This window comes from Abramis brama (genome assembly GCF_963993115.1).
Source record: "Abramis brama genome assembly, chromosome: 3".
Lineage (NCBI taxonomy): Eukaryota > Metazoa > Chordata > Actinopteri > Cypriniformes > Leuciscidae > Abramis > Abramis brama.
Window position 1 is genome coordinate 58505472 of NC_139965.1, and position 22575 is coordinate 58528046.

At 38.7% G+C, this 22575-nt stretch overlaps 2 protein-coding genes across 7 annotated transcripts in view; both read right to left on the bottom strand.

The window, feature by feature from the left end:
- pacsin3 (protein kinase C and casein kinase substrate in neurons 3) overlaps nt 1-19307 on the bottom strand; it is a 53288-nt gene extending 33981 nt beyond the window's left edge. For 2 of the 6 annotated variants that reach the window (XM_084108472.1, XM_084108468.1), the window contains exons 1-2: nt 18876-19264; nt 10564-10629 (exon numbers count right to left, since the gene is read on the bottom strand). The gene's annotated coding sequence lies outside the window, so the exon portion shown is untranslated. Of the gene's footprint in view, nt 1-8102; nt 8400-10563; nt 10630-18875 lie in introns of those variants that run through there. The other 4 variants (XM_084108470.1, XM_084108474.1, XM_084108469.1 and 1 more) reach the window with 4 other exon arrangements.
- Nucleotides 19308-20145: 838 nt separating this feature from the next.
- Nucleotides 20146-21716, bottom strand: snapc3 (small nuclear RNA activating complex, polypeptide 3). Its single transcript, XM_084108476.1, has one exon. It carries the CDS (start codon nt 21480-21482, stop codon nt 20334-20336), a length of 1149 nt encoding a protein of 382 aa, XP_083964602.1. The 5' UTR covers nt 21483-21716; the 3' UTR covers nt 20146-20333.
- Between the last annotated feature and the right edge of the window lie 859 nt (nt 21717-22575).

Here is a 22575-nt window from a genome sequence, read left to right on the forward strand (position 1 = left end):
GGCAGGGGTTGGCCAGTATAATAAATTTTGTAGGGTGTATCAATATATTTTCAAAAATGTGAAACTTTTTTTTTTTTTTTTTTGGGCTCTACTAGAATAGGTTTTCATGCTTGAATGTTTTTAAAAAAAACACCTTATTTTCACCATATTTTACATTGTTGCAGCTCCTCTCTTTCCAGTCTGTCAGTAACGCTCGGTTTAGTTTCTGTCTCTATGAAGCCCCTCATTCTGAAAAGCATCTGATTGGTCAGTTGGACCAGTGTGTTGTGATTGGTCAACTGCTTTGAGTGTGTTTGGGAAATGTCCCGCCCCCTTACCATAACCGCCAGTTTCGACACACTTCTAACTAACTCAACCAGGCCCCGCCCCTTTAATTTGCATATGCCTTAGGCTGCATTGCCTAATATATATATTGTTCACTGCCATTCAGCCAAAAAAAGTTTTTCACAGGCACCACTAGCATGTTATGTTTTAGAATTGTAGAAACACAGTTACTTTATTTGTTAGCATAGCACAAGTTGTTTTTCTACAATGAGCAACCTTTTAAGCAAAAAAACAAAAAGAAGCTGAAACACATTTTTAGCCCCCGGCGTGTTTTCACACATCCCTAATTTCAAGCGGATCCTTTTAGCACTGCTATTTGTTGCAGTTCAACACAAATCATCTCTACATCTGACATCACATCCTAGACAATCACTTGGGTAAATAGGGATTTGCGTCCAAAATGCACTATACACTTATACACTGTGTGGTGTGTACTTATGCACTATAGTCAGAGTTTTATAGGGTTATTTAACATCATGCCCCTCCCCCTCTGTTGCATAATTAAAGCTGTGACAGTTTAACCCATGAAGTGTCCAACATTCCACACTATTTGTTTCCGATTAATTAAGTGCATCATCTGAGTATTGTTATTGTACTTTTTCCTTTTGGAATTTTCAGTCAACTCGCAATATTTATAGTACAAAAAGTCTTTGAATAATACAATAGCAGGCGAATTGGGACACACATTTAGTTTTTTTCCATTAAATAAAGAGCTTGGATTACTTCCCCTGAACTTCCTCCTTGTGAGGTGAAGAGGATGGGGGGGGAGTGGAAAGTCAGCTCCTGATGATGGTATTTCCCACAAACATGCCAGGAGGAGCACTGACATGAGAGCTTCACTTGAACCTCAGTTGCTAATTTAAAATGAGTAAATATTGTTAGGAAAACTAGTACTACTATAGAATATTAGCATATTGCTAATGGCGTATATGCATAGAATACTGCATAGAAAGAAGTATGTGACAGTAGGCCTACACATTATGCAACAATACACATTTCAACTTTGACGCATGATTTTGTCGTATTGATTTAAGTAACTTTTCACATTTCAAAAAGACTTTATTAAGCCAAGACACCACATGTGAACAGGGTAAAAACATTCCACCATGAATTTTGTGCTGACAATTAATTGTCATACAATTAATTGCGATTAACTCGATAATTTTTCACTTGACATTTTCACAAAATGGCACTTAAGTTAAGCCTAATATGCTTCTTTTTTTTTTACCTTAAATATAATAATAAAAAGTATAATAATATAAGCACATATCATTTACTTTAATGCAGTAAAAATGTATAATATTTGTATAGTAATTAATATAATTAATTTAATATTTTACAGAATGCATTCTTGATGACACACAAGCCTTGATTTTGTGTATGAAGGAACACCTTTGACTATCTGTTCTTCTGATGTATTTTTTTATTCTTTACTCCCTGCCGGAATTATTATTATTCCTTTGCTTCTCGCTAAAGCAATTGATGTCACTAAATTTCCCTAATTTTGATGGCAAAATGTAACAACTTTAAACTGCACAATTATTGTGGTTATCTCAAATAACTGCAATTAGACATAAGCACGATCATAAAATTATTCAATAATCGTGACAGGCGTATTCGCTATAGCCAGTTGACTAATCACTGCAAATTAAAACAAATGTTTTGGATTACAAGGTTTCTATTTAATAAGCAAAGGATTCATAATCTAATTAAATATGCACTAAATGCCATACATTTAGAATAGACATCTGAACATTGGATAAAACCAGGTTCAATATTCATGTTTCATTTTGAAATGACACTAGGGTTAAACGCTTTTACAGAGGGGATTTTGGATATCGCTTTTTATTACTCTATAAATCATTGAATACTGTCAGCCAAAAAAAAAAAAAAACGTAGGTTTTTAGGAATAAAATGTCATTCCAAACCTGTATGAGAAACTTTCTTTCGTCTGCAGAACACAATTTTTTTGAAGAACGTTGGGAACCGAATTAACACGGGAAACCACTGACCATTGTTTGGACAAAATAAATAAATAAATAAATAAATAAATAAATATCTTTAAAATATCTTCATAGGGATAAAATGTTAATATAAAACAGGTGAATGATATGAACAAATCCCTCTATAAAAAATTCAGAAAATACATGAAGAATAAAAAATATATTCAGAAAAAATAAATGCTGTATAAATGCCATGATAACCCAGGATTCTGTTTACCCGGGGTTTAGAATGACCCAGGGTTAACTAGTCTTCATGAATATACCTAAATTAAATTGTGACCGTGTTTGAATTGCGTATTGTTGTATACTATATATATATATTTTTTTTTATAACAGCAGTATTCAGCACATATCACTCTGGGCCTTTTTCACTAGGGTATTGTGCATGGTTGCTAGGGTGTTGTGTATAGTTGATTGGCACTCCTAGGGTGTTGTGGGTGGTTGCTAGGGTGTTGTGCATGGTTGATTGGCGCTGCTAGGGTGTTGTGGGTGGTTGCTAGGGTGTTGTGCATGGTTGATTGGCACTGCTAGGGTGTTGTGGGTGGTTGCTAGGGTGTTGTGTATAGTTGATTGGCGCTGCTAGGGTGTTGTGCGTGGTTGCTAGGGTGTTGTGCGTGGTTGCTAGGGTGTTGTGCGTGGTTGCTAGGGTGTTGTGCGTGGTTGCTAGGGTGTTGTGCGTGGTTGATTGGCACTGTTAGGGTGTTGTGGGTGGTTGCTAGGGTGTTGTGCATGGTTGATTGGCGCTGCTAGGGTGTTGTGGGTGGTTGCTAGGGTGTTGTGGGTGGTTGATTGACCCTAGTTGTGGGTGGTTGCTAGGGTGTTGTGCGTGGTTGATTGGCGCTGCTAGGGTGTTGTGGGTGGTTGCTAGGGTGTTGTGCGTGGTTGATTGGCGCTGCTAGGGTGTTGTGCATGGTTGATTGCTGTTGCTAGGGTGTCGTGCATGGTTGCTAGGGTGTTGTGTATAGTTGATTGGCACTGCTAGGGTGTTGTGGGTGGTTGCTAGGGTGTTGTGCGTGGTTGATTGGTGCTGCTAGGCTGTTGTGGGTGGTTGTTAGGGTGTTGTGCGTGGTTGCTAGGGTGTTGTGCATGGTTGATTGGCCCTGTTAGGCTGTTGTGGGTGGTTGCTAGGCTGTTGTGCATGGTTGATTGGCCCTGTTAGGCTGTTGTGGGTGGTTGCTAGGCTGTTGTGCATGGCTGATTGGCACTGCTAGGGTGTTGTGGGTGGTTGCTGGTGTTAAGATGCGTTTTGGTCAATCAGATAACAAGTATGTTTTTCCATCTCCTTTCACGTTCATATGCAAATTGCTTGAGCTTATTTCATCCATTAGATCGAAAGATCTGAAAAAGCCCATACATTTACCAACCCATAGACCCTCCCCTCGAAGAAATCAGGACAGAAGTGGTTGAAAGTCGAAAAAAGAGACGGATTAGCGGACCAGAAAACAGGAATGCGTCTCCGTTGTCCACTTGTGATCCGATCGACCAAAACACATCCTTAATACCAGGTGTAAACAGCGCCTCTGTAACCCATATTGCAACAAATATACAAGGAACTGTGTGAAAACGACAAGGAAGTGGAAGAAAGTTAAAAAGCACAAAACATTCCCAACAGTATGTGCACAAGACATTGAAGCCGCCAGACACACCCATTCCCATGGAGCCGGTCACACTGTACAAGTACAGCAGCGAACAGCTGTGACATGCTAAACTCCAGAAATAATCAAAGCCCCAGAGATCCCGTCGAGCTGGAGCGAGAACACAGCAGATCCTAATAACACTCTTCCATTAGCAGCCAGAAATCTCCAACAGCTGAGAGTAGACGGAAGAGAGGAGCTTTCGGTTCTTCTGACTGGACATGCCAAATACCCACTGTCAGGGCCATGGCCTAAAAGAGCCTAGCAACAGGTAAATCAACACAATGGACACGTTCACAGAGATCCCAGAGCTGTAAAATTGAAATACAAGCAGGGAGGAGTGCGGCCCCCTTCTCATTGTGCGGCTCTCTATTGTTGAGTACAGCAGAGCTTCTGGTTTGGTCCATCACATCGATGTAAAAGAGCTCAGCACTCCCACGGAGATCCAAACTAAAAACGGGCTCGTCTGGGGAGAGGAGTGACCGCGACGGCTGTAATTACACAAAACACTGAGGGAAGAGCAGGCAGTTCTCAGATCTACTGCGCAAAACATGTGCTAGACAGCCTTAATCACAGACAACAAACTATAGTGCCTGTCCAGAGCAAACATATATAGAGCCAAAAGAAAATATGAGTGGTGCTTCTCCATGCAAACTCTCCATGATCTACACTGTTGCTATTCAGTTGCTAAGGTGCTCAGAGTGATTTTAGGACATGTAACATGCTGTGGGAGATTGATCGTTTTCAGGTAGTTGCTAGGGTGTTGCGAGTTGCTGTTAGCATGTAGGTGGTGGCATTGAATTTTTTAATTGTTCTGACCACCACAATGCTAGGTTGTTACGATGTCTTGCTAAGGCTAAGTGGTTGTTAGTATGTTGCTAGGGTGTAGTGCATGGTTGATTGGAGTTGCTAGGGCGTTGTGAATGGTTGCTAGGGTGTTGTGTATAGTTGATTGGCACTCCTAGGGTGTTGTGCGTGGTTGCTTGGGTGTTGTGCATGGTTGATTGGCACTGTTAGGGTGTTGTGCGTTGTTGTTAGCATGTAGGTGGTTGCACTGAATTTTTTAATTGTTATGACCACCACAATGCTAGGTTGTTACAATGTCTTGCTAAGGCTAAGTGGTTGTTAGTATGTTGCTAGGGTGTAGTGCATGGTTGCTAGGGTGTTGTGTATAGTTGATTGGCACTCCTAGGGTGTTGTGGGTGGTTGCTAGGGTGTTGTGCATGGTTGATTGGCGTTGCTAGGGTGTTGTGGGTGGTTGCTAGGGTGTTGTGCATGGTTGATTGGCGTTGCTAGGGTGTTGTGGGTGGTTGCTAGGGTGTTGTGCATGGTTGATTGGTGCTGCTAGGGTGTTGTGGGTGGTTGCTAGGGTGTTGTGCGTTGTTGTTAGGGTGTTGTGCACGGTTGATTGGTGTTGCTAGGGTGTTGTGGGTGGTTGCTAGGGTGTTGTGCATGGTTGATTGGTGCTGCTAGGGTGTTGTGGGTGGTTGCTAGGGTGTTGTGCATAGGCCTGTCGCGATAGTCAATAAATCAATTAATCGCACGATAAAAAAAAAAGAGCTCGATAATTTTTCCGGCCGCAATAATTCCATTTGCATGCTTGTTTGTTTTCCTCGTCTCTCTCTCTCTCTCTCTCTCTCTCTCTCTCTCTCTCTACCAAATAGACTGGATGACCACTCTCGGTTCCTTAGCGTATAGGAGTGAACACTTGTCAGTTGCATGGTCTTTGTGTGGGGAGGCGGCGCCGCGGCGCTTGTTAGTCACATGGTCTTTGTATGGGAAAGCGCCGGCGGGACTGCTTGCGGCGACTGCCGGGAGAGAGAAAAGACGCTAGTTGTGAGTTGGAGGAAAAAAAAAGAAAAAGATGGAATTGGTTTCAAAGCCAAACGCGACAGCGAGCCCGATCTCATGAAAATGCGTATCTATACCACGAATGTTATTTCTCGTGCCATTTATACGCCAAAAATAGTTTTTGCGTGCATATGATACACACTTTATGGCGTGTAATACACACGCACTCCTCACCCCTAATCCTAACCAAGTATTTTCAGTGAGTAGGCTCGCATATACACGCAATAAAGCGTCTCCGTCTTCCCGACAGTAAATTACTAGGGCTGGTCAGAATACCATTTTTTGAGCTTCGAAGCTTCGGTAGTAATAAACATCGAATATTCGAAGCTTCGGAGAGAGGGTGCTGAACATATTCTTCTCTCTAATAAAGGCACGAATCTCTATGTGTCTGTATGTCCGTTTGCATTTTGATTATTTCGAGAACCGTTCATCCAATCGACTTCACAAGGGAGTGCAGTGTTGCATTTGGTGCAATATAGATGCACACATTCAGAATTAATAAACTTTTAGTAAACTACAGAACAGCGTGAGCGGGAAGCGTCGCGCCTCACGCGGTCAGGGCTTATTTGCTCCGAGAACGGACACAGTCTGCACTAGTGATATAAAACACACACACACACAGGTCTGTTAACTTAAGCAATACTTTTAAGGTAGTCTAAAATTTTTCTGACTAACAAATTACTGACACAGTAAAGGGTAGATTTAAATAAAGAAAAACTAAATTTAAATAAAGAAAAACGAATTTTAAATAAAGAAAAAAACCGAAATTTAAATAAAGAAAAACGAAATTTAAATAAAGAAAAACAAAATTTAAATAGGCCTAAAGAAAAACGAAATTTAAATAAAGAGAAAACGAAATTTAAATAAAGAAAAACGAAATTTAAATAAAGAAAAACGAAATTAAGTTAAATTAAAAACGAGATTAATTTAGATTGATAATAACGGGTAAAAAGGCTAATACATTTTGTTTCTATTATTCTATTTTCCACAATGTCAAAGCAACGCAGCTTTCCATTGCTGGAACACTAGGCGTCGGTTCTATTTCTAGCATGCACGCGTTTTCCACGTGGCTCGAGCCGCGCCTGAGACGCGTGTCTCACACAGGCAGTGTGCAAACTCCAACCTGTTAACATGGGAGCTGAAATAAAAACAGACGCCATGCAGCTGAGACACTCATGCCATGCAGCCAGTGTGTCGCCGGCCTTATTCAAGCGCGAATGAGAACCGTTTCGCGGTGGATCCCAGGTGTGCAAAAAAAAAAAAAAACGAATATTCGAATGTCACATTTTCAAATCGAATACCAACCCACTGAACGAATATTCGAATATTCAGGTCCAGCCCTATAAATTACACAATCACTCGAGCGTTTGTTTAGTCGACAAAGTAACAGGAGGACAGTGCAAAATGCTGTGGTACTGTTGAGGCTTTTTTTTAAATTTGTTTACAAAGGTCCTAACCGGCAGTTTTGACTATTATGGAATGTATCACTATTTATGTATGAGCCTAATGTTTAATATTTTTTGAAGTGCAATTTTGTTTACATCCATTTTATTTATTGTTTTTGGTATTTATTCAAGTGAATTTTTTTGTTAACAGACACAGAGTCCATTGCTTTTATTGTTTTTGGTTGTTTTGTTCATTTTTTGTGGATATTTAAAATGTTTTTCCGTTTTCAATGTTTAATATTCTTAAGAAATAAAAGTTTATAGATCTTTGAAAAGGTGTACCTGCATTATTATGCCATTATCATTATATTAGAAGAAAATGGTCTCGAACGACAATATTATCGTTTATCGCAATAATTTCTTGGACAATTTATCGTCCAGCAAAATTTGTTATCGTGACAGGCCTAGTTGTGCATGGTTGATTAACGCTGCTAGGGTGTTGTAGGTGGTTGATGATGATGATAAGGTGTTCTGAGTGCCTGTTAGCATGCGGTTTTAATAAACCATACGATCAAAGGCGTCTTTCAAGTTCACAGCATAAAACGTGCAGAATGAGTTATGCAGAGCAGTTTAATGTTTAGAGGATTTAAACATTCCTTTTTACCCACATTTGAGCAAAAGTAATGGTGATGTTTGTCTGATGACCTTTGAAACACTGTACAGAGCATCGTCGCACAAAAGTGACAGATTCCCACTGCTGACAAAATACCTAGAAAACTAGCATATCAAATAAGCTTTCAGAGCATAAAAGGACAAAAGCTTTGTGATATTCAAAACCCGGTTAAATTAACATTGACCAAGACTAACAACAAAGACAAAAGCTTTGCTGAGTTGTTGGAACTCACTTGATTTCCTTGTGCTAGAACACGTCCAAATCCTCAGGATTATTGGGATGAAAAGGCTTTGGTCTGAAATTTACAATCCATTGCATGTCGGCATTCAGCAATGATTTAAACGCTTATGATATAGAAAATATCTTGTACTGATCAGCACAGACAAAAAAATAGACAGCAGCAGATGGCTGATCATGCATGTTATTTGTAATCTAGTGCAACAGCTTTAACCGGGCAACCCCCTTCCCCAAGAGGAGACAGATGTGCCGAACTCCCATTTGTATAAATGCCTCTGACAATTTGTTGCACAAGTTGCTGAGAGCGTCAGGGGCCCTGATTTTGGGGAAGTTTACTTTTCATAGGTCGTTGACTCGGTTTAGATGTTTTCGCCAGATCAGTGCTAAAGTCTGTCAAGCTCGATTACTACAAAACAGAGCGTTTCTTTAGTCACGCACAACTGGCCGACAAGAACAACATTTAGTGACTAAATCCATCCATATTCAAGATAATCAGGAGAAATAATGCTTTAGGTTTTAAAGAAATAGCTCTGTAACTAAAAAAAATTACAAGTTAAATGGATACTCAAATATGAAAATTCCAAAAAAACGTTTCATCTGTGAAACTTATTTAACATAATTTGAGGAATGACAAGTGTTTTTTGTCCAAACAATGGAGGTCAATGGGCTCCAAAATGGCTAATGAGTAAAAAAGTCATACAGGTTTGAAACAACTTGAGGGTGAGTGAGTAAATGATGACTGAATTTTCATTTTTGGGTGGAGTACACCTCTAAAACGAATAATTAGCATCTTCAAGTAAGTTGTGAAAAATAACTAATGTTGTATTACGCTGAATGACGTGCACCAGAAGCGCAGCACGCTATCCCAAATTCACTTCTCTTTGCGCTTGAATGGTGAAATACTGACACAGGTGTCAGTCAAAATGCCCATTATGTGGAGTAGCTAACTTAACCGGATGTGTCTCAGTATACTGTATTACCAGTAGATCCAAGCATTTGGTCTTCAAATAACAGCAGCCTTAAATACCTGTATGTGTCATATTAATGTTAATCAAACAACAAAACATGCACTTTTTTGTTGTAGGCACACAAACGTTACATTATTTCAGCAGTTAGTTATAGGCCTAATATAAGCTCAAAGATGGCCAAATAAATATATCATTAGTTAAAAAAATATATTTATTTTAAGTTATATTGTGCTTTGTTGGTATAATGTCTGCTGGAATGTAAAAAATAAATAAAAAAACTTGTTAAATAAATATTTTTAAATGTTCAATGTTAAATAAATATTTTTAAATTGTAGTTTTGTAATTGATTTTTTTCTTTGAAAAGCAAACCCAAAAAAAAAAGCACACTTTGACAATTTAATTTATTTAATGGAGGAAAAATTGTCAATAAATGGGCAAAAATGTACAAAAAAAAAAAAAAAAAAAAAAAAAAAAACGTGTTTCATTTCAAACACTTCACGGCCAAGTGTTTCATTATATTCGGTTTCGGCCAAGACTTTTCATTTCGGTGCACCCCTACTTTTACAGTGGCATTGGACACAAATTCGCTGTGCCAATGCTCCGTAACAGCCCCAGAAAAGTAGAGTAGTGCATGGAAGCACATCTGGAATCAGTTAAAGGGGCATTTACTCTAGTTGTTAGATGTGGCTTTACAAATACGACTTGCGGCATGTTGCATTTGTTTGTATGACTCTGACACACACACCTTCGCAAACAGCATAAATGCATCACAGGAAGAAAACCTTTGAGTCGTGGGACAAGCAAATAAATGACAAATACTGGAGAACCTGCCACCACAGACTGACCCATGAAAACAATGGCTTCCGTCTGAGCAGAATGAGGCCATGGGAAGGAGGGGTGGAAGCTCTCATAAGCCCTGTTGGAAACTCGCAGTCATTAATCTGATTAATGTATAAGACAACAGAGCGTCTACAATATTTCAACTGCAAAAATGCCCATTAATCCATGCAAACGCTTTCCAACAGGATCTTACTCCTCTGCAACCAGCAAACAACATGGATAGAAAATGGATGGAAAATAAATCAGCAAGGCCAGCTTATTCTCATGAGGGAATTCAAATGGTCTCAAATTGTAAAGACATTACTGACCTATATTTCAGCCATGCTGATTAATCACATAATATTGTGCCATTTTGAGATTAGCGCATTGGAATATACAGTAACGCCGCCCACTTTGGTCAATTAAGTGGGATTTTGCTATTGTGCTGGTTCAAAAATCTACCGACAGCCTTGCTAATATATAAAGATTTGAGTAAATCCTATGTAAAATAGTTTATGTTAAAAATGTGTCTTATTAATATTAATTATTGAAAAACTCATACTGTGGTCGCCCACTAAAAAAAGATGCACAATAATTCACACATGGCATAGAAACGCAGCGTAACATTTGCAAACCAAGACAGATGCAAGTGTAAAATGAGGAACTTACCAAAAGCAAAGGAGAATGTTAGAAATTAGTGTTGCTTTGCCCAAGGACACGGCCTCTTCGGTGGCCCTGTGAGAGGAAGGAGATGTTAGGGTTGTGTCCGGTTTTAGTAAGCCAGAGAAGATGTAAGCAGCTGAAAGAGTCTCCGGGTCCACTTAAGACGCCAGTACCGTAAAGAAAGCAGCAGGTTAATATAAACCCGGCCACTCAAAGGTGGCACATTCTGATATGAAGAGTGAAATGCCACACATAGAAGACCTGAACAGGCAATCATGAGGACGCTGGAAAACGCCTCGGCTATGTGCTACTGGCCCCGAACCTGACCTAGTCGAAAGTCAACACCTTATGCGAGGAATGTTCCGGGTTCAACACGAGTTAAGCTCTACGGAGAGCATCTGGCATGATTACCTCAGAAAAATGCACTTGCAATGAACAACTTAGGCCATGTCCACACTAATACGTTTTCGTTTGAAAACGCATCTTTTTCTCTCCGTTTTGGCCTTCCGTCCACACTGAGACGGCGTTTTTATTAATGAAAACGAAGCTTTTTGAAAACGCACTCCAAAGCGTATACATTTGAAAACGCCGTTTTCGCGTTGTAGTGTGGACTGTGAAACCGGAGGGATTTAAAAACGATGACGTAAATTTAGTCATGTGACGCATATTGTACCAATAGATATTCATGTTTATACCAGTATTGTGCCTGTTATGTGCTATTCACTTTCACACTGTTGCTAAAAATATTCTACATTGCACACTCTTCATATCACAGTCCTGCAAAGATGACAGAATTTACTCACATTTGCTGTCCTGCGGCGAGACATGAGAACAGTCGCGTTTTAGACCAAACATGTGGTGACTGCGTGCGACCTGGACGCATCAGTGAATGGTGAGATATTTTACTAAATAAAATTATCCTGTCAGAAGAATTGCGCGATAACTTCATTATTTATTTTTCCATCTGAATCATATCAGTGAGCTTTTGTGGGGTTTTACACATGCGCAGTAAATGTTAATTTAGCGTTTTCAGGCGTTTTTCAAAAGTTTCTCATCCACACTGAAACGTCCGAAAACGCTTGAAAACGCTAGTGTGGACGGAGATCGTTTATAAACGAAAACGCCGTTTTCAAATGTATCCGGATTAATGTAGACGTAGCCTTAAAGGTTAGTTCACCTAAAAATGAAAACTATCCCATAATTTACTCATCCTCAAGCCATCCTAGGAGTGTAAGACTGTCTTGTTTTAGCCAAAGACAATCTGAGTTATATTAAAAAATGTCATGCCTCTTCCAAGCTTTGCAATGGGAGTGAATGGTAGCACAGATTTTGAAGCCCAAAACAGCGCATCCATCCATCATAAAAGTGCTCCATACGCCTCCAAGCTGGTTAAAGGGATACTCCACTTTTTTAGGAAATAGGCTCATTTTACAACTCCCCCAGAGTTAAACAGTTGAGTCTTACCGTTTTCGAATCCATTCAGCCGATCTCTGGGTCTGGCGGTACCACTTTTAGCATAGCTTAGCATAGATCATTGAATCGGACATGACCATTAGCATCTCTCTCAAAAAAATGACCAAAGATTTTCGATATTTTTCCTATTTAAAACTTGACTCTTCTGTTTACATCGTGTACTAAGACAGACGGAAAATGAAAAGTTGCGATTTTCTAGGCTGATATGGCTAGGAACTATACTATACTCCCATTCCTGCGTAAGAATCAAGAAACTTTGCTGCCGTACCATGAGTCCAGCAGGCGTAATGATATGACGCAGCGCCTGAAAATAGTCCCCAGCTCAGTAACTTACAACGTGACCGGGACTAAGTTTGTCTAACCTATTAGACCTATTTTCAGGCGAAACTCTTTGGTCATTTTTTTGAGAGAGATGCTAATGGTCCTGTCCGATTCAATGATCTATGCTAAGCTATGCTAAAAGTGGTACCGCCAGACCCGGAGTTCGGCTGAATGGATTTGAAAACGGCAAAACTCAACTGTTTAACTCTGGGGGAATTGTAAAATAAGCCTATTTCCAAAAAAAGTGGAGTATCCCTTTAATAAAGGCCTTCTGAAGCGAAGAGATGGGTTTTTGTAAGAAAAATATCAATTATTATATCTTTATGAGCTACTGGCTTCCAGTTACAGCCGTACGCGAGTCTAGTTCCGGTGGAAGAGTGACCTCTGACCCCACGCATGACGTAATGATGAACGCGCATAACTTTATTTTTCTTAAAAAAACGCTTCGCTTCGTAAAACTCCAATTGTGCTTGACTGAAATTAAAAAGTCATATACACCTAGGATGGCTTGACGGTGAGTAAATCATGGGGTAATATTAATTTTTGGGTGAACTATTTAAATACGTCATTACCAAAAAGAGACTGTGTACGTAGAGAAAGATTCACCCACACATAACCAGATGCATCTAGAATAGTATTCTCACTACTTTGGTGGTGAATTTTTACCACTTTATACCTTAAATAAATAAAAAATGTAACTGAAAGATTAATAGAACTGCTTTACCAACAATACTGTAGGCCAAATCAATCTTTTTGGTGGTGAACAACAGTTTATAACAAATGTGATCTATAAAACAATTCTTTTAGACACTGAAAAATAAAAACCAAACATATTTGGGAACATTTTGAAATGGTACTACATGTTGAAGATTTTGAATTATTTTTGATTAATACATTTTGATTAGCTTAATTTGATTATAGCAAGATAATTCATAGTTTTCCATATTAAACTACACTGCACAACATGAGCTGAAAACATTAGGCTTCCACTAATTACGACTGTGAACATCTGTAGAGTACAAGTTCCCTCTCCAGAAAGAAGCCGAGTTTGTAACGTGACATCATCCCCCATGACATAGATCACATTCCTGCTGTCAGGTTCAGGCACGCTGGTCTAATTAGACCCCGAGCAAACGAGCGCTCACCTCATCAGGCCCTCACCCGCCTCAAACACTCCAACCAAACCAAAGTAAACTAAACTCTGCTCGCCCCAGCCGGATGGTTCAGCTCTAGCAGATTCACTCGTTCTTATTCTCACTCGTATCCTTCACTGGAAGAATAAAGCTGGGTAATTGCTTGACTGTTCTTCAAAATATTAAGAGTCAAACTGAAACCTAACAGATTTAGGAGCACTGGCAAATGTGAAAAGCCCCACTGTTACAGCTCATGGCACATGTCCAGCAGGACTGAACCGACAGAAGCAGTGGATTATTTTACTGGGAACCGTGGCCTAATTTCATAAATGAGTGACTGACAAAAGCAAACCGATGGAACTAGTGAACGTTCTTCTTGAGGCTCGTTTCAGAAAGTCTGTGATGAAGACTCACTGTATATTAAAAAGATATAGGCTATATATACACAATATCTAAACAGAAGGTGGATGATATAATTCTGAGACATTTTAAACAATATTTACACAAAAAAATAAAATAAAAAAATAACAGCATTTATTACGCATTGACAATTTGTGATTGGAATTGGAATTTTTTTCTTACTCCTGGTATTAAGACGCGTTTTGGTCGATCGGATCACACGTAGACGACGGAGACACATTCCCGTTTACACCTGGTGTTTTAATCCGTCTCTTTTGTCCACTTTCAACCACTTCTGTCCTGATTTCTTCGAGGGGAGGGTCTATGTGAGGGTAAATGTAGGGGCTTTTTCAGATCTTTCAATCTAATGGACGAAATAAGCTCACGCAATTATATGAACGCGATTGGAGACGACGGGAAAACATCAGCTTTCGTTTCTGCTCTGACAGACGCAAGACCAGCCGAACACTGTGAGTGTGTGTTAGAAATCAGGAATGGTGGGTGAACATTGTGCTTGGTATGTTTTTAATCTTCAAACCAAACTTCAGTCTTCAGTCGACCAAAGTTTAAATCCCGTCTGGCCATAATGTTCACGCATTAGATCAGTCGACGGAGAGAAGACGGTGTTTTGTGGCGGTTTGAACACATTCGACACATGAATGCGTTTTCCACAGCCTCTGGAAGTGGTTGAAAGTGGACAAGTTCAAAACCCATTTACACCTAGCGTCGTCCACTTGTTTAATTACAAAGATAATTTAAAAAGAAAAAGCCAATTATCAGCCAATATAATTAGACTTTGCGATATATCTGGCGACCACAATGCAAATGTACTATTAACAAAAATAATTTGAGATAAACTTTGTAAAAACTATACTGTTTTTCATCAATTATTAATTGATAAAGATCACATTTAGGAGTCATCACTCACTCATTTTACAACCAAAGCTCTCTATGATATAATTTCCTGTTTAATATGTTTTTTCTGCATGTTTTTACACAGCATATGAAATAATTTGCATCAAACCCATCACATTTCCTCAAAAGCAATAAAGCATAACGTAAATTTTCATACTCTATTTAGATAAAAATGACACCTGTGTGTTTATTTTTCACTTGAAACCACACATTTCCCTTCCTTCCTTCCTTCCATCCACACATCTTCCCAGGAACACGGATCTGTCAAGGAATCCTGAGTTTGGCTTGAGGACAGCTCAATATAGCCCTGCTCTCAGAGGCTCAGAGCACTCTGTGTAGGCATGAAGAAAACAAAGGCACTTTTGTTCTCCACCCAATGTCTTCCAGCACCACGCACAACAACAGAGATAGTTTCCTACGCTTGCCCCAGTGAGTTTAATCTAAAGCCCGGTTCACTTCACACTGTACTAGGGACGCACCGATACCACTTTTTTTCAGACCAAGTCCAAGTACTTAAATTTGGGTACTCGCCGATACCAAGTACCAATATGAGTAGGCTACTTTATAATACCATTACAGTTCTTCTAATAATGTTTTATTTTCATCAGATGTTTTTCACTTTCTGACTGTAACAAAGTAAATACAACTTGGTGTTTTCCTTAACAAACATGGCACTGTTGCCCATTTCACATCAATGTAACTGAAGAACAACTGAAGTTATATGTTATCATATGTTAGTACAGTACTAAAGACTAAGCCTTTTTTGGATCGAATCGTGCCATGAGGGTATTGTTACACCCCTACTAGCCACCATTTCTATCCCACATGTAGTCTGGGTCACTGAACGCGTCACGGATTGATGATATAAAACTCTGGATGGGTCTTGTAAATCGTACAGTGTGCACCGGGCTTAAAGGGTTAATTCACCCAAAAATGAAAATTATCCCATCATTTACACACCCTCAAGCCATCCAAGGTGTGTGTATGACATTCTTCTTTCAGCCAAACACAATTGGAGCTAATAAATAACATCCTGGCCCTTACAAGCTTTCTAAAGGCACTGAATCATGTCCGAATTTTTGAAGCTCCAAAAAGTGCATCCATCCATCACAATAGTAATCCATACGGCTCCAGGGGGTTAATAAAGGCCTTCTGAAGCGAAGCGATGGGTTTTTGTAAGAAAAATGTCCATATTAACTTTATAAACTATAATTACTGGCTTCCGGCAACGGCCGTACACGTGTTCACGAGAGAGTCGAGTTCAGGAGTAAAGGGGTGGTATAATGCCCTTTTCACATGATGTAAAATAAGTATTTGATGTCCCCAGAGTGTGTATGTGAAGTTTTAACTCAAAATACCCCACAGATATTTTTATATATCATGTTAAAGTTGTCACTTTTTGAGGGTGAGCAAAAACGCACCGTTTTGTGTCTGTTCCTTTAAATGCAAATGAGCTGCTGCTCCCGGCACAGGGGGCGGAGCTTCAACAGCTTGTGTCCTTTTACCTCACACACACATGCACTGAAAATGTCAAAAACTTTTAGCCTTTTATGTTCAAACTGGAGTCAGACAATGATGGAGAGACTCAAGAAGAAGTGACAACATGTAGAAGCAACAGGACGTTTCTGAATGATTAGTTGATGTATTTATATTGCTGATGTGTAGTTATCTTCTAGTCATTGATTAGCATATCCTGTCATGACAATCTATAAATCGTGTTCCGGGGGCGGGTTTATGTAAATTTTAGGGTTGGTGATGTCACTAACCCGGGAGGAATGTCGTGTAGTCCCGACCAGCCGTTTGTTGTAGGCCTTAAAAAACGATTTCTTTAAAAGCAAATATCTCCCTTTGCTTTGAACTTTGAACGTTGTAACTTTGCAGATGTTGTTTAAGCTCAAACAGCAACAGTACACACTAACTAAAGTTAGAAAAGTGAAATCATAATCAACCACCCCTTTAATACTGACCCGACGAATTGCGTATGACATAGCCTAGGCGTGGCGTGAGCTTAGATGAGAGTTGACGAACGCGAAAACACAGAGGATAGAGCAAAACAAAACGCCGGTCACGGATTAGAAGTATAAAACGATAAGTTTTAAAGAGAAATGTCGAAGGATTTCGATATAATAGAAGAGGAGCTACGTCATACTTCACGTCAGGTCAGAGGTCACCGTTCCGCCGGAACTCGTCTCTCTTGTGAACGTGCATACGGCCAGAGATTATAGTTTATAAAGATTTAAATGTGGATTTATTTTCTTACAAACCCCATTTTTTGGACAATTGGCACTATTCAACACCATTATAAAGCTTGGAAGAGGCAGGATATTATTTAATAATATAACGCCGATTGTGTTTGGCTGAAAGAAGAATGTCATATACACCTAGGATGGCTTGAGGAGGTGTAAATTATGGGATAATTTTCATTTTGGGTGAACTATTCTGGCTTTAAGATCAGTGGGGATCCATGAAGGTTCTCCATGATTGAATAAAGCAATAAAATACAACATAAGGCACAAGAATTCATGGGAACACAACACAACAAAGAAAGCTGAATCGGATCACCTGAGCACTTGCGGATCTGCAATTCAACTCTCTTCTCTAAAAGTGCAGAACCCCAATTACTAAAGAGCACGAAGCCCTTGGCCCTCATTCAAAACAGCACAGCAACTAAACTCACAGGCTAATCTCTGATTTAACTGTTACTGCACTTTGACATTTTGCAAATACCTTTTATCGAAAGCAACCTGCAGTCAAACTGTCAGGCACTCTAACATCCTTCATCTGAGATACAGTTTGAGATAAAAAAAATGAGGATTCGTGTTGAGGATTGAAGGAGAAGTAGTTGAATTGCTAAAATACTAGACTATATTGAGAAAAATATTCTAACAGCCCATTCCCATTCATCTGCAATCTGGTGTGAGAAGGCAAAACAAACGATTTCTCCTGAACCTTGATCCTGTTTGACACTGACAGGCACAAACTGTACAAATCCCAATGTATATATTTACAGATAATGCTACATTCAGAACATATTTGTGTGGGTGTTTCTTCAACTTTTGAAGTCCCACTTTTATGTGCAATGGGTTTTTTTTTATTATTTTTTTTATTTTTATTAAAATTAACAACTTAAACTTTTCCGGTTTCAGTGCATCATTCGTTATTGTGTAAACGAACCCTTAAATAGTAAGTGTCTGCACTGCCATAATTTTAGTCAATTTGGAAATTTGAGTTCTCTCAACAAAAACTGCTCAATTTTAAGTTGTGATAGTAATGGCAATTTTTTTTTTTTTTTTTTTTTTTGATTTTATCCAACTTTTGAAGTCCCACTTTTATATCCAATGGGTTGGTTTTGATTAAAACTAACAATCGCCCCAACCCCCAAACCCAGAATTTTTAAATTATATATCCATTAAAAACTATGATGATCTTAACAGTTAGTGAAAAAAGTCTATATTTAATGTGAAAATGATATCAATATAACTTTTGCTCCATTTCCAACACAAACAACAATTTTCTAACCCAACGTTTTTCTATGAAAATGTTGAATGTAACGTTTACCAAGAGACAGTGACAGTGAACAGCAGTGCTTGAGATATAAACGTGATGTTAAAAAAAAAGTTATATTATTTAACTGTATTTAGCATATTCAGAACATATAAAATACTAGCTTCTCCTGTTAGTAGAGAAATTAAACTAACGAAAAGGGTGTTTTAAGAGCTTCTTTTTAAAAAACCAACAGGCCCAATGTGCCCATATTTAAAAAGACACCCATTATAATCACAATACCTGTAATATCAGCAGTCTACAGACTTCTCCACTTTCTTCAAATAGCAAAAGACTGAAGCCTCATCACATTTCAAGGCGTTTGTATGACTTCAATGTCAAAGGAAACGGATGTTGGACAAACTTCGACTGGCACACAACACATTTTCCCCTAGATAAATACGTTACAAAACTTGTTGCTGGCTTGTTTATCGTGCCTTATATTCTGGATCGAAACCCTTTACAAACACAGTTCATGGCTTAATCGCCATAGCGATGCCACAGTAACCTATTGAAACATCGAAATCCACTTACTCGTTGTTGTTTTGATCTTCTCCAGTTATGCACTCGGTGTCCCGCGTCGTCAAACTCTCCTGGAGTTCCTCCTCACTGTGAATGTGATGTGAAGCGGTTTATCTCCAGTACATTTACATGCAGACTGCGTTCAAGAGCGAGAAAAACGCCATGTGAATAAAAGTTGACACCGCTCGCTCGCTCAGACTCCTTCCCTTTCTTCTGCCATGGCAACCGAGCGGCGAAATAATATCTCCCATAAACATTTACCAGGAGGCAGGATCATGGAGAAACACTTTCAACAGGTTGTTTTTAGCAAACAGGCTCATCATTAACAGTAGCTCATTACGTTTATTCCAGCTATAGCACTGAGCAAGCGTGTATGAGAGTCTTCACGGATGAAATTAGATGCCGGGGCTCCGCATTATGCCCATTGATCCAATTACACGGATTAACCCTTTCAGGTTCAAAGTAAGTTACAACAAACGGCGGAATATTTTAGTACTACTTGCACTTGTAGGGGTTTGTATACTTGTATCTTCTGCGCTAAGTAAATACTGCTTATTACAATGCGATTATTAAAGTATTACTAAGAATAAAAATTATATTTGGGATGTGTACAGTCACTAATAGTGATAAGAGCAACAGCGCCGTCTGTAGACCGAGAAGAGGATATTCGTTCTCAACTGAACTAACTGACCTGTGATGACGCGTTGTAACGGTCACGAGCATCGTAAATCCTGCAGTTTTTTATATTTTAATTTTTTTAATGTATGTACATTTATAACACTATACTTTGTATCATATGAGATTTGGATCAAAGTACAAGAAAAAAAAAAAACCTAGTTACTTTACGCTGCTTTTTTTCTCTCAGTTAAAATATTTATTATTTAATATTTATTTATTTATACTAACTGACCTGTGATGACGCGTTGTAACGGTCACGAGCATCGTAAATCCTGCAAAGTTTTTTATATATATATATTTTTTTAATGTATGTACATTTATAACACTATACTTTGTATCACATGAGATTTGGATCAAATTACAAGAAAAAAAACCTAGTTACTTTACGCTGCTTTTTTTCTCTCAGTTAAAATATTTATTATTTAATATTTATTTATTTATACTAACTGACCTGTGATGACGCGTTGTAACGGTCATGAGCATCGTAAATCCTGCATTTTAATTTTTTTAATGTATGTACATTTATAACACTATACTTCGTATTATATGACATTTGGATCAAATTACAAAAAAAAAAAAACGAGTTACTTTTTTCTTTCAGTTAAAATATTTATTATGGTAGCTACTGATGTGCAGCATACAAAACACTTTTTGAAACCAGATTTTGTTTTTATTTAGATACAGTGGTGAATATATGGAAAATGTCAATTACATTTACAAATAATAGAATTTGGTTTAATACCACTTAAAGAACACTTTATTACTGTATAGTCTAAACACTGTACAGTGGGATCAATTAAACGTGCCTGGATCAACATAGGCATAGGCCAGGAAATCTCCTAGTTTGTTCCCTTTGTCGTCGTAGTGAAACATTCGAAAGCACTGGTCACAAAACAGGCAGGGGTCCGTAGGGGCAAGAGCATCACTGGTTGTTATCCACCTGCTGATATAGAGATGACACACAGAACACTTCCGAGTCACGACTCTATGCTTGTGAGTGATGAGCGGGTAGAGCTTCAAGTCCAAACAGTCATCCTGATGGACCAGTCTGACGTCAGTGAGGATAACAACATGCTCACAATCACCCTGGTGAGTGTATAAATATGGAAACCCAACTTTCATCTTCAGGTCATAGAAAGACGTGTCCTCCATCTTAGCAGTCTTGAAGTCTGGGAAGTCTCTGGTTCTGGCCCATTCTTGCGTGGTCATGCTGATGTCTTGACATTCTGGGAACCGTGTGTCATTGAAGAATGTGCCATTGAAGAAAAAGAAAGCAGACTTGTAATGATCCTTGCTGATGAACTGTGGTACCATGTCTGGAGTGTTGCTGAACTCTCCAAACACCTGCAGGTCACTGACGCAGCAGATCGCATCTCTAAGATCACTCAGCCTCTGAGAGCCCAACACATGCAGAGTCTGATATGCCCTCACATACTTGAACCGCTGAAACAGAATGGGATACATAATGTTGAAGGTCAATATGAGTTCTCCTTCAGGGATCAGGTCTCTGGGGTTATCAGGCTTCTTGCCCACAGATATCATCTCCATTTCATTGGCGTAGACTTCATGTCGGTCAACAGTGTCTCTGGTCAGTGTTTCTTTATAATCTTGTCTTCTCTTGCGTAATTTCAGTGTGGATAGATGAGGATCTGATGGCACATTGTCTGCGTCTTCGTGTCCACTTCTCAGGGAATCAACACTGCAGATGCTTTTGAGTTCCTTCAATGTCTTGGGCTCAATGCCCATTTCTTCAATGAACTCCACATCCTCGATCTCTGGAGCTGTGTTACAGTATGAATACACCTCCGGATTTAACGCATCCAGCCATAAATCTCTAAACGTGCCAATATGAAACTCGTTTGAGTTGACGTTAATGAATTCATAAGCAGGCACGTTTTCAAGTTGCATTTCTTCGCGCATCAAACTACTTCCTTTCGCCATGACAAGTTATGAATCGACATCGCAAAGGACCTTCTTCTCAATGCACGCTGCTGTGCTGTGTACACGGAAAACGCAAAGGGAACACGTTTCCGGTTCGTTCGCTGTCATGTAAACGTAGCATTAAAAAGTAAGTGTTTGCGCTGCCCTAACATTTTAATTGTAGTCAATTTGGATGTGTGAGTTATGTAAAAAAATAAAATAAAAAAAATAAAATAAAAAAACTCTTTATTCATATGCGCCATTTCTTAATATTTAGAACAAATCCACCAGGAGGTGCTACACACAACATTATAACTTGTAGAGAAGCCACTAATAAAAGTCTGTCCTGTTTGGGTCTCTTCATGTAATGTCTCCAGTGATTTAAACTCAAGTGCTGCTAATAACAAGAGATAATAGATGAGATTATGACAGGGTATGACAGTTTATGTGTTCATCATCCCAGTGTAGTTTATCAGGAGTAAGTTGTTCAAGTTCATATGCATGTCTATTATTAAACTCATATACACATAAGGCCTAATTAATTCTTCAGGAATGTGCTTAGTTGTACAGATCATTTTAATGATCCCACCATACAAGTCTTAATATATTGGGTTTAAAAAAAAAAATCAAAAACACAAATCACATTAGTGTATCAAGCAGTTTCATCCTTGTAGTCTTTTGTAATATCCCTTTAATTAGCAAAATACAGGTCGAAATTAGAATTGTTTAAATGCTATTTAGCAACAGATTTTTATCAATTGTGTAATGTTTTGTCACGTTGGTTTGTCTCTTTTTTTTTATAATTTTAACTTATCCTGATCATTTAAAAACAAATCTCATCCTCACAAAATGACAAAAATCGTGGAGAAATAATATTTTTAAAATTGTATAAGATGATTTCATGTTAACATCCTCATCGTGGCTAACTATTTTAGCGCTTCATTCCATCCTGTTAAACATCCTGTTCATTGACACAGTGTAAATAATCACGCTAGATATTTATTTAAGCTTAAGTACCTGAGCTCTAACAGAGCATATTTCTGAAAGTCTGGTATACCCTTTTCTTTAAAAAAGGCAAAACTGACAAATCAGTTGTTTAAACGTTACAAAATTC